General features: G+C 34.2%; 1 protein-coding gene across 8 annotated transcripts in view; it reads right to left on the reverse strand.

Moving 5' to 3' along the window:
- ADGRL3 (adhesion G protein-coupled receptor L3) overlaps positions 1-14478 on the reverse strand; it is a 518213-nt gene that overhangs the window by 226612 nt on the left and 277123 nt on the right. For all 8 annotated transcript variants that reach the window (XM_055340466.1, XM_055340441.1, XM_055340425.1 and 5 more), the window contains one exon: positions 11641-11721. In XM_055340466.1, the coding sequence (XP_055196441.1) occupies positions 11641-11721 (81 nt within the window). The remainder of the gene's footprint in view (positions 1-11640; positions 11722-14478) is intronic.

The raw sequence follows: 14478 nt of genomic DNA on the forward strand, positions 1-14478 counted from the left end.
CTTCAACAAATGATGTTGAAAAAACTGGACAGCCACATGTAAAACAATGAAACTGGACCACTTTCTTTCACCATACACAAAAATAAACTCAAAATGGATTAAAGACCTAAATATGAGACCTGAAACCATAAAAACCCTTGAAGAGAGCACAGACAGTAATCTTTTTGACATAGGCTGTAGCAACGTTTTTCTATATATGTCTCCAACAAACTATTGAGACTACAACAAAATAAAAAAGTTTCTGTACAGTGAAAGACACAATCAACAAAACTAAAAGGCAACCTACTTAACCAACCCACAGCATGGGAGAAGATATTTTCAAATGACATATCTGATAAAGGGTTAGTATCCAAAATATATAAAGAGTGGATACAAGCCAATATGCAACTGACCTTTATTCTTCACAGTTCATTTCAATAGTTCATTTCAATCTCTAGAGTGATTTTTCTAACCATAACCCATTCATAATCTTGTTTATGTAATATATAATTGATTTATTGTTGACTCCCTCCAATACAAAGGAAAGCCCATGAGGACAAACTTCTTTCCTTTCTTGCGTATTACTACATTGTCAGTCCCCTGTAAAGTGCATGGCAAATAGCTGGTGTTCAGTATAGTACTGTCACATCAAAAATAATTGGACTTAGGGATGCCTGGGTGGCTCAGTGGTTGAGCATCTGCCTTGCGCTCAGGGCGTGATCCCAGAGATCCAGGATCGAGTCCCACATCAGGCTCCCTGTGAGGAGCCTGCTTCTCCCTCTGCCTGTGTCTCTGCCTTCTCTCTGTGTCTCTCATGAATAAATAAATAAAATCTTAAAAAAAAAATTAATCTGACTTAAATTCAACTATATGCATTCACAAAGAATTTGGGAAAAAAATCCCATGTGGCATTTTCATCAATGACCATATGGCACAGAGTGATAGGAGGGTAGGGACAGTGTCTCTTCATTTCCATGTTTTCCCACACTGTTCATCAAATAGGTATCACCACAGCCAAAAGAGGTTTTATGTATTTCTGTATTCACATTTTCTGATATTGAAGAATAACTCACTATTGGATATGCTGTATTTCATGGATAATTTAGAGGGTTTCTGAAGGTGGGTTTTGTTTTTTGTTTTGTTTTGTTTTTTTGACCTTGCTCGCTAACTTCAGAATCTAACCCATGCTTAAGATGCAAGATAGAAAATACTTGTTGAACACCGAATGAAAGTCTTTCGGAAGAATGCAGGAAAAAAAGATGATTTATAGTTTTATCCTTTGATACATGTTTGAAATTAAATGCATAGACAGTCACAGGAAAAAACTGGTTTTTAAATATAAAAGCGTATTATAATTAAGCCAGTAGGATTTAAGGAGGATAAGACATTGTAAACTTTCTTGAGGACTTATTTTCTTGATCTTCCCATGTATGAACTACCAGGAGTCTTAGACTGGAACAATAAGGATTGCTGCTAAATTATAAGTGCAATATTTACATAGCATTTTATAAGGTATAAAGCACTTTCACATATAACATCGTATTTGGTATTTGGTGCTAAGCAAACTTGGGGAACAGATTGTTGCTGTGGCGATCAGATTTTTCCATGATCATACAGTTATCCCACTGGGGCGGGGTTAGCAGGTTAAATGCAAGCATCAGTATTTAAACTGCATGCTTCCATGTGACTCCACCTAGGAGAATGTAATGCCAAATTTAACAGGAGCATCTGCTCCAGTGAGGGAAATTGTTTTTCTTTTTCTTTTTTTCTGGACTCTTAAGAACTAGAAGTAATTGCTAGACCCAGAGATACAACTAACAAAGAGAAAAGTGCTTCTTAGTACACATCGAGGGAGCTAAGTGCCTCTTAGTGGGAAGGTAATAATGTTCAAGGTGTTATAGGATGAATAATCGCCAAAGTCGACACACTCCCCATAAAGAAGAATATGCCTTTTAGCAGCTGAGGAAACAAGATCCTCGTTCATCAAGTAGTGATATGTAAGTGGATTTTGTGTCCGTAACAGTCCCAATGCTTACTTTTCTTACTGTCCAGGTACATAGATGTTTCGAGAGAAAAGCGATCTGTATCTAATCTTAGGCAACTGACTCTAATAAAAGTAAAAGGGATTTTAAAATTTAAGGATTTACCCTATATAAATTTTATCATGCGAACTTTTAACTATTGTCAAGTAAGAATTATTACATTAAAGAAGATACTCCTGAGCGGTATGAGGGTGTGCATGAGTGCTTCTGTGTGAGTACACCAAAGAGTTGGAAACCCTGCAGCTGTGAGTACTCAGGAAGTGGAGATAAAGGTTTTGAAAGTCAAAACCTCCTCCTTCACCCCACCCTAGGCTTTGGTAGTAGCAGTCAACACAACTATCAGCTGGCTGTCTCCTCCAGGCAATAAGATAATTAATTTTTAGTATGCTGGTATAAAATTATTTTCTGGTGATTACATAAATAATAAGCATTTGTGGGAGAGAATATTGAAAACCATAAAAGTAGGATATTTTATCACAACACCTGAGTTCTTTTTAATATGGTATGATTTTTGATACTTCTTTTAAGAGAAACAGTAAGATACTTTCTGAAAAGAGTAAAAAGTAGCAGTGTAACAGTACAACAAAGATATTCTCTTTTATGGAAGAGGACAGCAGATACACAAAAATCTTATTGGTCACCGGGTAGTAGTGTTCACATTATTTGTGCTATACTGTGTTCTTAAGATGACTAATAGGGAGGGAAATTTTCTTTAAAATGCTATACTATGTATGGGTACGTTACCTCTTCCATATCCCTTGTTGGTGATATGTTTCATTACCAATTACTTTCTATAGTATGTTGTTTTGGAAATTAAATCACAATTCCTTTTGTATAAATGAAAAACTGACAGAGCAGAATTTTTATAGAGGCCTGGGTTTGAACCCTGGCTCCAATGTATAATACTTAATCTGACTTTTATGTAGTTAAAGAATCTCTCTATGGCTCAATTTTTTCATTCACAAAATTACAATAATAATACTACCTGCTTCATGGGATTCAGGAAATTAATGAAATTAATAATCTATATTATAGCTTCAGATAGAGCCAGGCACAAATGTTAATTGTAAATATTAAATGTTCTTACCATGTCTACTAAAACAGTATATATCTATTGGAATATTCAGAAGAATATTATGACTGGTTTTCTATGGTAATTGGGAGAGAGAGGGTCATGTTGGTATTTTAAATTTTCAGTTTGAATGTATGATTTAAAGCTAATTTGTATAATAAGCGCTAAGTATTATAATTCTCTTTTTAAATATTTTATTTATTTATTCAAGAGAGAGGCAGAGACATAGGCAGAGGGAGAAGCAGGATCCCTGTGAGGAGCCTGATGTGGACTCAATCCTAGGACCTGCGGATCTTGACCTGAGTCAAAGGCAGACACTCAACCACTGAGCTACCCAGGCGCCCCTAACTTTTATAATTCTTCTTCTTCTTCTTTATTATTATTATTATTATTATTACTAATTGATAATAGCTCGCTATAAATGTTGTGACATTCAGAAAATGCTAAATATTTTCTATCTGAATAAGATAAAGCAACAACATTCCCATCTTCCCAAATGAGAATTAAAGCCAAATAAAGAGTAGTTAGTCCTGGAACTTAACGGAGCAATCTTAGGAGAGGGCAGAGGGAGCTGGGGATAGGGGATGAGTGGGGAAGTGTGAAGTTCAGATAACTGAACCCTGATCATAGCTGCTTAGACACATCCTAGTTCCTCAGACTTTCCCTTGCCGTAAGCAACAGGCTCCATGAAGGAAATGTCATATTCAAGTCAGGGATCGTTATCACTGGATCTACCATCAGCCACACTGAATCTGAAAGGGGTGGTTCAGATCACAACAGTATCAAGCCTCTATTTAATGTCGTCTACGTATTAAAAATATCAATCCATGAGCCAGTGTGGAAGTAGAATTCAAACAAACTCTACCTCCTTCAGGCTCATTGAGAGACTACCAGGACAAGGTGACCAAGATCCTACTGTAAAAAACTACCAAGTCACACTATCCTCTGGAATAATTATTCTTAATATATGAATCATATACCACAAGGTGCCTACAGGATTGTGCTAAATTGTTTCAAACGATAAATGTTGGCTTTTAAACAATGACTTACATTTGTAGAGTATGTTATAATTTACAAAGCCTTCATAAGTATTCCTAACAATACTGAATAAAAATAGTATTTTACCATTAAGTCTATAATTTAACTCTGATTAAATCCAACCCAATTTCAAGGATGACTATATAGTAGTATGCTTGATGCTGGAAATACAGTGATGATGACCAGTAAGTCTGAACAAAAAAAAGTGATAAGATCTTTGTAAAACTAAATGAGACAATGCATATAAAATACTTTTTCCTGTGTCTGACACAGAAGACATACTTAGTAAATGGGAATGATATTTATCATTAATATCAACCAGCTCTATCGTGTAGGTGTTCACAGCATACTTTAAACACAGTAAAAATATGTTTGCTGTTTACAAGTATAGGAAAAGCAGGATTATTTAACATGGTCAAAGCAATCTGTTATACGCAAGTTTCATTTTTATTCCCTTGGGTTAAGGGTGGATAAAACTAGGAAATTATAATCTACCATAAAATGTCTGCTAACAGGAGAAGTTAGAAAAATACCACCATAAGATGCTAAAAAATAGGCCTGGAGACTCCTCAATAAGAATGCCAGATGTCTTGTTCTTATTTTATTTTAATCAATTTCAAATGTTTTTACATTCCACTAGATAGTATCGTGTGCTAATGTCTCTAATCTGTGATGCTAAATCTTTGGCTATAGCCTATTTTTAATATACATGTACCAGGCGGGACCATCTGTTTATTTTAAACTTTAAAAAATATTTTCAATGTGGATTTGCTGAATGTAATTCAATTTGCACGAAACTTAATGCCTGGCATTATTCTAGTTCATTGATTATGTGCCAATTGAACCATATTTATATTACTCAGTTTATTGTAGCAAACAACAAAAAAAAAACCCTGAAAAAAATAGATGTAATTTTTCAAATGTGCCCAAATATTTTAGCTTTTTTTAGAAGTATACATTGTAACCATCAACAAATTAGCAAATGCATAATTTAGTATGTAGCATTAGACTTCTAATTAGATACAAGACCTTACCTAAAGAAAGATTATACAAAATAAATACAAACCATTTTTGCCAGCATTATTACTAGTGGTTTACTATATTGGAAGGTGGATACTATCGGTAACTGTCTAACTTTTTATAGAGCAGATCATTCTAAATATCATTCTTAGTAATATAAATGGAGGGCATTTTTCAGAAGAGAATGTTTTTTCTTGGTTATTGACGGGAATTTATCTAACTTGCATTGCTAGTGATGTTACAAAGAATTCCGAGGTTGGGTTCCATAATTGCTAAGTCTGTCACAAAATTATACAGAAAAGCAATGAAGCAAAACAACATCAAAAACAAAACAATAAAGTTTCAATTCAAAGGCATGCCTCAATTGATATATTTGATTCTCTAATAATATATACCTCTGCTTAGGATTCTGATTCAGCTTCCTACACAAAGTCCCACCCAACCACCTTCATTGAGTCAATCTGCCTGTAATAGAGACATAATTCTGAGGTAAGAGGTTTTTCATGTAAGTGGTTAGGGGGCACAATAAAGGTCAGGGAGAAAGTATAGTTTGTGAGGACAAATGACCTTCAGAACTGCAGCTCTTAATGAGTCTTGCTAAGAAATCCAATGTGATTATTTACAAATCTGCTATAAAACTACCAAAGTAGTTTTTCATTTCCAATTATAATATAAAAAATGGGGAAATATGTCTCAAAAGCATGTGGAACATATTTGCATACAGAAATATATAATCAATCCCATTAAATTAACTAAGAAATTATAACAAACTTGTTTTAATAATGAAAGGTTTAAAAATAATAGTTGCTTCTGGATGAGACTGTTTTTTTAAAGTCCTGATTGATGAGACGTATGGCAAAAAAATTACCATAATGGTGAATGCTGATTCAGGATCTTATTTTTATTAAGTAGTTTATAGTGAGGGCTGTGACTATTTTTCTATTTATAGTGGCAGCTCTGGTTAATTACCTTGTAATGTATTGTGACATTAATGCACTAGTAAACTACTGGAATTTACACCCCTATTCCATAATAAAATCTGTAAATTGAAGAATGCATATAAAGCCATCACAGGCATAAATTATGTAACCAGATGCCATGTATGATCACATTAGATTTAAAGAACAGAATTTCTCAAATTTACTCATCAGTGGGTAAGCTCCATAAAATTTATAAATTGCTGCTACTTTGAAATACAGATTACAACATTTTATTCAAGGCTATTTGGTAAACTGCTACTACATTTTCCACATGGTTACTAAGATCATGTTGGTCAGAATTAAAATGCACAATACCAAAGAAGAAACATATTATGACAAACAAATTCATCCATGTCATAATTTTTTCCCTAAAAAAATGATAGAAATGTGAAAGAAGTCAAGACAATTTAAAGGAGGGAGAATAGTGGCATGTGGATTAAAATCAAAATAACTCATAGGTAGTATAGAACTTGAGGGGACAAAAAAAAAAAGAAAGTGCAATAAAAAATGTGATTTTTTTTGGAGATATACTTACCTAATTATTTTTCAGAATAGAGTTTTATAACACAATCCTAAAGTTACTACTACTTCGTTCACTATCTCAAATATTCATAACACAATCACTATATAAATATATATAGTGATTAGTTGGTACTATAGTACCAACTAATCCAAAATATTTCAGATGAAAACAGAATAAAATGGCAAAATATCTGAAGTAATCTGATGTTACCATATGTTAGTCAATATTTTCTATTCATAAATTCCCTGTGCTAATATTGGTAACTATTGTACTGCTACTTTGATGAATGTCAGAAAATTAAATATGATTTTCCTATAAAAATACAGATCTATAGAATACACATGGGAATTAATATGTAAAGCAATAATTCCTAAAACATTAACATGTATGTAGAATAGTAGAAATTGGTACAGGAAGGGAAAGTAAGAGAATATATAGAGAGAGAATATAGGGAGACGGAAATATCTAGACAAATGTTTCATATTCTCAATATGTATATAATTATACTAGAAAAATAGAAAAAGGAATGCAAAGTGGTTAATGTTAATTTTTAAGTAGTTCAACGGACTTGAGTTCTAGATCTCAAAAAAATGACAATTATTGGAACTAGAATTCCATTTTATTTAAAGAACCTGATGTAAAAAAAAGCTGATGTATTATTTTATAAATCCATTTAAAAAACTATAACATACATGAGAAATTCTCTCTGTTTATATAGATAGACATATGTAGAGTTCATTTATATAATTTGACTGCATGTAAGTATCAACAACAATATTCTGTATAATTAAAAATAGGGGTGATAGTTGAAAGTTGAAATACTTTGTGGATCTAAGTAATGGTATTATTATGCCAATTCTATCCCATTTCCAATATTTGTTTTTAAATAAAATATTAGAGAGTTTTAAGAAAAAAAAAGTAAAAATTTTTTTTCCAACGTTATAGTGATTTTCACAAACCTCTTTATTTACCTTTGTAAGTTTCTCTGAATGTTGCGGAATTGTGGCACATGAGCTAGTAACTTGTAACTACAATTGATTCATCACAGATCAGTTTAGGAAGGGCCCTGGGTCAATGTATGTAGAGGACTGCTATGAGAACTAGAAGTTATCAAGACAATCATTCTAAGGTAGAGAGTGCAATTTGAGGCGGATGTCAAGCAGAGATGGCTGCTGGATTCTAGTAACTCATTCTTTACCAGGCCAATACCATCACTATTTTGACCAAGATGATGCCATTTTATAGTGATGTTTTTATTTTTATTTTATTTTATTTTATTTTATTTTATTTTATTTTATTTTATTTTATTTTATTTTATTTATTCAGATATGGTGGTGCTTTTAATAATGCCTACCTACTTTCTGACCCTTCAGGGTCTACTTTATGTCAAGTATTTTCCAGGAACTTGACACTTACTATTTTATTTAATTATCTTAATAAACTTGCTGGGGTGACATTATTATCCTTGTTTTACAGATAACAGACAGAAGCAGCCTAAGGTCGTACAGATCTGCCTGGCTTCAACGTCTAATCTCCTTCCATATGTCACAGAAGCGAACCCAGGAGTGTATAGGGCTGGCTGCATTTTTATCAATGGCCTACCAGATGCCAGATTCTATTATGTATTATCCCTAATCTTCACAAAGACTTTGTGAAGTTCTTATTTCTGATCTTCTGCGTAGTAGTTGAGGAAACTAATGATAAAAAAAAAAAAAAGTCTAGTCTGTAACTCCCAAGTTTAAGTTAATTGGCTCTAAATCCCTTCATTTTATCAGTCAAATTTTGTCTCACTTCATTTTATCCTTTTCTGCCTTGCTATGGTAGTTTGAAATGACCCCAATTCCCCTCTTCTCTGTATCCAAGGTGACTCCTCAATCAAGAGATAGAGTCATTTTCTCCCTTTTTAAGTTGGGGTTGGTTATGTGATTTGCTTTGGCAAACATGACACAAGCAGAGTCTTGTAAAGTATTTGAAGTTTGGGACTTGTCAACCTATTGTTAGGAATCCTGCCGCAATGGGAATGAGCCTGTGCTAGACTAGTCGATAAGGACAGCCACAGGACCATCATCCCAGATGACAGTAACGTGACTCCCGAGCACCTGGATGAGTTTCCTCCCCTATAGAACCCACCAGCTTGCTACCTACTAAACATATAACTTCAGCCAAGTGAACACACACACACACACACACACACACACACACACCAACTCAACTAATATTAGAAGTATAATGTTTCTTGTTTAAGGCACTAAATATTGAAGCATATTTTTACACTACCCTACCCATGTCCCTACCGTACTCTTCCCAAATCAGACTGAGATCATGTCAGAAGAAATGAATTATATTAAAGTTGCCAACATGCATCAACAGGTCTCCATCTTTGGTAGGAACAATATTCTACGAAGGATTAACATGTCTAAAACAATGCATCAATTTAAAAATCATCTATTCCTCATGATGAGAGATTATGTCCTAAGCATCCAAGCAGTTGATTGATACAGAAACCTTAGAAGCATTTATCCCTATATCTGTTCAGTCAAATGTCATGTCTCTTCAAAATATTTCTCAGGCCCAGGTGGCTCGGTGCGTTGAGGGCCTGGCTCTTGATTTTGGCTCAGGTCATGGATGGCTCAGGGTTATGTGATCAAGCCCTAGGTTGGGCTCATGAGCTCAATGTGGTATCTGCCTGAGATTCTCCTTCTCCCTCTGCCTCCCCCATGCTCACACAAGACCAATCAACAAACAAACAAACAAAAAATATAGTTTCAAAAATATTTCTCAGTCCTGTCATTGTAGTGGACATGCTTCTATTCTAACTAATTTCCCAGTCACCTTTTATCTAGACTACTGAAACAGCTTCCCTCTGTTAATCTCTCCTCATCTGTACTAACTTTAGAGATGTTTTTTTTCCCCATATCAAGAAATCACATTATAATGTTAATATTATATTATAATGTTAATGTTATATCATGTTATAATACAAAACCTCACTAATTTAGAAAAACAATTTTTTAAAAAATATTATTTATTTATGAGAGAGAATGCAGGGGGTACGGGGAGCAGGAAAGGGAGAGAGAAACTTAATCAGACTCAGTGCCGAGTGTGGAGTGCAACATGGGGCTCAATTTGATAATCCTGAGATTAGGACCTGAGCCACAATCAAGAGTTTGTCCCTTCACCAATTATGCCACTCTAGAGTCCCTAGAAAAACAATTTTTAATAATTAAAAATATTTCATGACCTTTTCCCCCCAGGATAAAATACAAACTCTCCATGTGAATGGAATCCTTCCCCATCTCATTACATCTCTTCAGTGTGTTCCTCTAGAACTGCTCCCATTTTACTGCGCACCCAGCACATTTCCTTAAAAATGTCACAACTTTTACAGATCCATGCTTTGGTTCATTCTGCTTCCATTTCATGAATTCCATTATCACCCCTGCTTCCTTGTCTTCTTGAACAAGGAGACTGCATCCTTCAGAACACAGGCTGTCCCCTTCACTTTGTTACTTACACAGAAATCATTGTATGAGTTCCTACTATATGCCAAGTATAGACCAATGGCTGGAGGAGAGAGGGAAATATGTATGTTGAAAAACAAGACACGATGTCTTAAATGTAATAACTGAGGCAAGCACAAGGGATTCGGAGAACAGACACATGCACCTCCCTCCTCCATAGTGCCTAGACAGGGACGCCTTTACAGAGGAATTGAAGTTAAAGCTGAACCTTCTAGCATTGGCAGAAACTCATTGTGTAGAAAAGGTAAGAGGTTCTTGGCAGAGGAAACAGCACGTATAGAAAACATGCTTATTGGGGCAGATCTAATGACTTCTATTGTATCAAGTGATTAATACTGTTGAAGATAAAAGAAAATATCCTGCACCATCTAAATCTTAAAAAAAATAACCTTAGAATACTTGGTAATTATAAAAATTTTAAAAATGTCTATATCATAGGAGCTTTGATTATTATAACACATTTGGAAAATAATAAGTATTTAAAAGCAGAAAGACAAAAAAAGCAGAAAGACAAATTCTATATTTAGGTTATGGAAAAATAAATAGTACTATTAATTTTTATTTTGTATGAGTTATTTAAAAAAATCTTTAAACAGATGGTATCCATTTAAAATACATAATTTTAATTTATATATTTTTCAAACTAAATGGTTGTAGTACTACTAAAATGACTTTACAAAGTAAAATATAAAATATCACTTTGCAAGGAACTAAATCTGTCAATATGACTTAGCTTAAAGTATCTTAATTTATTAAAAAAAAAAAGAAAGAAAGTAGAAGAAGAAAATTCCAATAAAAAAGGTAATGGTTATCTGGTAATCTCTGAATCTAAGTTGGTTTTCTTTTTTTTTTTTTTTCCTAAATTGGTTTTCAACTAGTCCTCCACAAGTTAAATCACTATGTATCCCCATTTCTTATTTTGTTTCACAAATATTTCTCAGAACAGTATTTCATAGTTTAGTTTATGAGTAAGACTTCCTTTCTGTTATCAGATTTCTTTTTTTTTTTTTTCCACACAAAGTAACCTGTATTTGCAACAAATAAGGAGATCGTGGAGAATAGCTTCAAAGCGGTGACCCCTAAACAAGGGTGAATGGGTTCCTTTTATTTAGGGTTAGTCTTACAGAATTTTTTTCTTCATTGGTGCCCGGGGTTCTTGGTCATGACACTTCAAATGAAGAGGGAGACTTGATAGAGTGGTAGATAGGCAGCAAAGCAAGGGACAGTGACATGATAGTAGAAAGCCCCCAAGGAGGGAGGGGACTCGAGAGGGTTTCCCTGTTATCAGATTCATTAAACACTATCCCTACTTCCCCACTTTTTGAACAGGCCCTACATTGTAAAATACATATTTACAACTATCTGTAATTTAATTAATTGTCTTCATGAAAAATAATGAATAGAGTTTTTTTCTTTAAATACTAATAAAAATAATAATAATAATAATTAATAATAAACAACTCACCTCTAACAGGGGGTCTTTCTAGCTCAGAGTCAAGGTGAATTGGCGGAGAGATGTAAGACACCTGTCCATGATGTGCCTGCCCTGTGGACCCAAAAACAAATGTTAAGCAGACATTGCAGTTACGTCTTTGTACAGTTCTTTGTTTTTATGATCTCCTATTCTCTTTCTTCACACTGAATTAAATGTCATTATACCATGTAGACGGATCTATCCAAACACAGGAGCCTTATGCATCATCACAACATCGACCAATTAAATTGGTCCCTCTGAAGTTACCTATTTTTTATTATTAAAATACACATTTATGGGATCCCTGGGTGGCGCAGCGGTTTGGTGCCTGCCTTTGGCCCAGGGCGTGATCCTGGAAACCCGGGATCGAATCCCACGTCAGGCTCCTGGTCCATGGAGCCTGCTTCTCCCTCTGCCTGTGTCTCTGCCTCTCTCTCTCTCTCTCTCTCTCTCTCTCTGTGACTATCATAAATAAATAAATAAAATAAATAAATAAAAAAAGTAAAATACACATTTTTGTGGAATGACATTTTTAAAAATGCAATGAAAATGATCTAGAAGAAAAATTAAATGAAAGAAAAAATAATTTAAACAATATAAGTCCACATGTTTATTGGTGGGTTAAACAGACAAGTACTCTATCAATTTGCGATGTTTCTAAACACATCTTCTCAGTTTATGCACTTACTTCATTGGAGGCCAGTATTATACAGTCCGCACACTGGCCTCAATATCGAACAACACTTGGTAGCACTTACTTAGATAACTTTATAACTCTGATTATTTTTTTTAATTTTTTTATGATTTACGTCTATTATCTGAATAGAAAACTACTCCTTCCTGCTTAGTGTATTTTATGAAAAAATAATCACTAGCCATGATATAAAAAGTAGGTAGAAGAATTCATTTTCTATTTCTTTGCAAAACATTCTGCGGCTCACATACTTTCTGTTTTTCGAGTGAAGGTGCTAATTTGAAGGCCAAGATGCTGACTGAAAAAATAGCTACCTAGAAACAACAACAAAATTTCTAATGTTCAAAGTAGCTATACTTTGTATACTGATGTTTCAGTAAACAATTAGAATTTTGAGGCAAGAAAGCATAATCGCAGAGTCAGTTCAATTTCTAAAGCTACTTTGTAAAACTATTTCTGAAAGAAAAAAAAAAGGTTTGGGTAGAGGCAGAGGACCCACCAATTTCTCTCTATGATGGGAATATGCAGTTATATTTTACACATTTACTATAGCAATTTACAGGGTTGTTAATCTCTTTTCCTAAACAAGGAAAGTTAATGATACATAGATTATGATAACAGTTAGAGTAACCTTCCCGTTTCAAGTAATATTCGACTTGTAATAAACTCTGCTGATTCCTCTTATGAGGCACATTTCAAATAATTAATATGGTTCCCTGTTGATAGTAGCTGCTGTTGCTCCCAGCATTTTTCTAGCTAACAGCAGACACAGTGGAGACGTTGTAATATCCAGAGCCCCTCATAATGGTAACTAAGAATATTGTGCATTCACTGGCCATGTTTCAATGGAATACTAAAGCACTATTCTAAAAGGAGTAAGATCATGATTGTGCACTTCTAGCAGTCCATGTGTAATACAGCTTATTAAAAACTCTAGATTATCTTAATTATGAAAATGCCTAATGTTTACCTATGTAGCATACTCGATTGCAAAATCATTTTTTTTTTTTTTTACTTTTAAGGTCCTGTCATTACAAATGAATTGGTTTGAAACTTTCTTGACCATCTAAATGAAAATAAAAATATTTTACTTTGTATTGGTTCAGAATAATCTCAGCATATAAAATAATATTGATTTCATGTCTGATCCAGGAACACTTTTACCACATATAATAATTATTAGACATTCATACACACGTCATCTCCATTTATGCAACCATGTCACTGCGGGTATTTAGAGGGAGGTACTATGCCAATATATTCATATTTTTAAATCAGAGAAATAAGCAGAGGAGACTGAATACCTTGCTCAAGTACATGCAGCTCATAAAGAGCAAAGCCAGGGGCATTTTGACTCTAAATCTGAAGGGTTTTCAAGTATGTCAAGTATTTTTCTCAAAGAAGGTCTCCGTATACTAAACCTGGGAAAAAAACTGTATAGATTTCAGTGATTAAACTCTGACAAGTAACTGCTTGTGGAACTGTCACCCCTACATTCGGTTTGAAGTAAAAAGACCTTTTAAATGTCACATTTGCCTCTGTTCTTGGGAAAACCACATAACTTCAAGTGTGCTCAACAGGGATACTTTAGGTAGCACAAGATCACAGTGGGTATGTCCCTAAGGGGGAACAGAGATATCAAAGAGGCAGCAGGATGGGGTGAGGATATTGACAGTCAAGTCCTGAACTCGGCTTGCCATAATGTCCATTCTGTCTCCAATGTGAACTTTAGCAAGCTGGAGGGTAAGATGTGGCTGGGAGAGAGAGCTACTGTGGCTGGAACTGACAGTCTCTCTAAGTCTTGGAGAAATAGCAGAAATGCAGTGATAGATTTCAGTTTGGTGATTGAGATCTCTAATCTACAGAATAAAAACTAGAAATCACAGAGGCTGCTGTTGATTAACCACATTAATCAAATACATTAAAAGAAATTCTGCTTCAGTTAGATGATCAGTGATACACACACATAGACCACACACACACACACACACACACACACACACACACAAAAGAAGTAATAAAGCCTAATTCTAATCTATGGTTAATGAAGGCAGTGAATCTCAGGGAGAAAATTGTTGTTCATCAGGGAGAGCATTATAGAACATGGACAATTTGAAAAAAAAAAAAAAAAACAA

The sequence above is a fragment of the Nyctereutes procyonoides genome, unplaced genomic scaffold (genome assembly GCF_905146905.1).
Source record: "Nyctereutes procyonoides isolate TBG_1078 unplaced genomic scaffold, NYPRO_anot_genome, whole genome shotgun sequence".
NCBI lineage: Eukaryota > Metazoa > Chordata > Mammalia > Carnivora > Canidae > Nyctereutes > Nyctereutes procyonoides.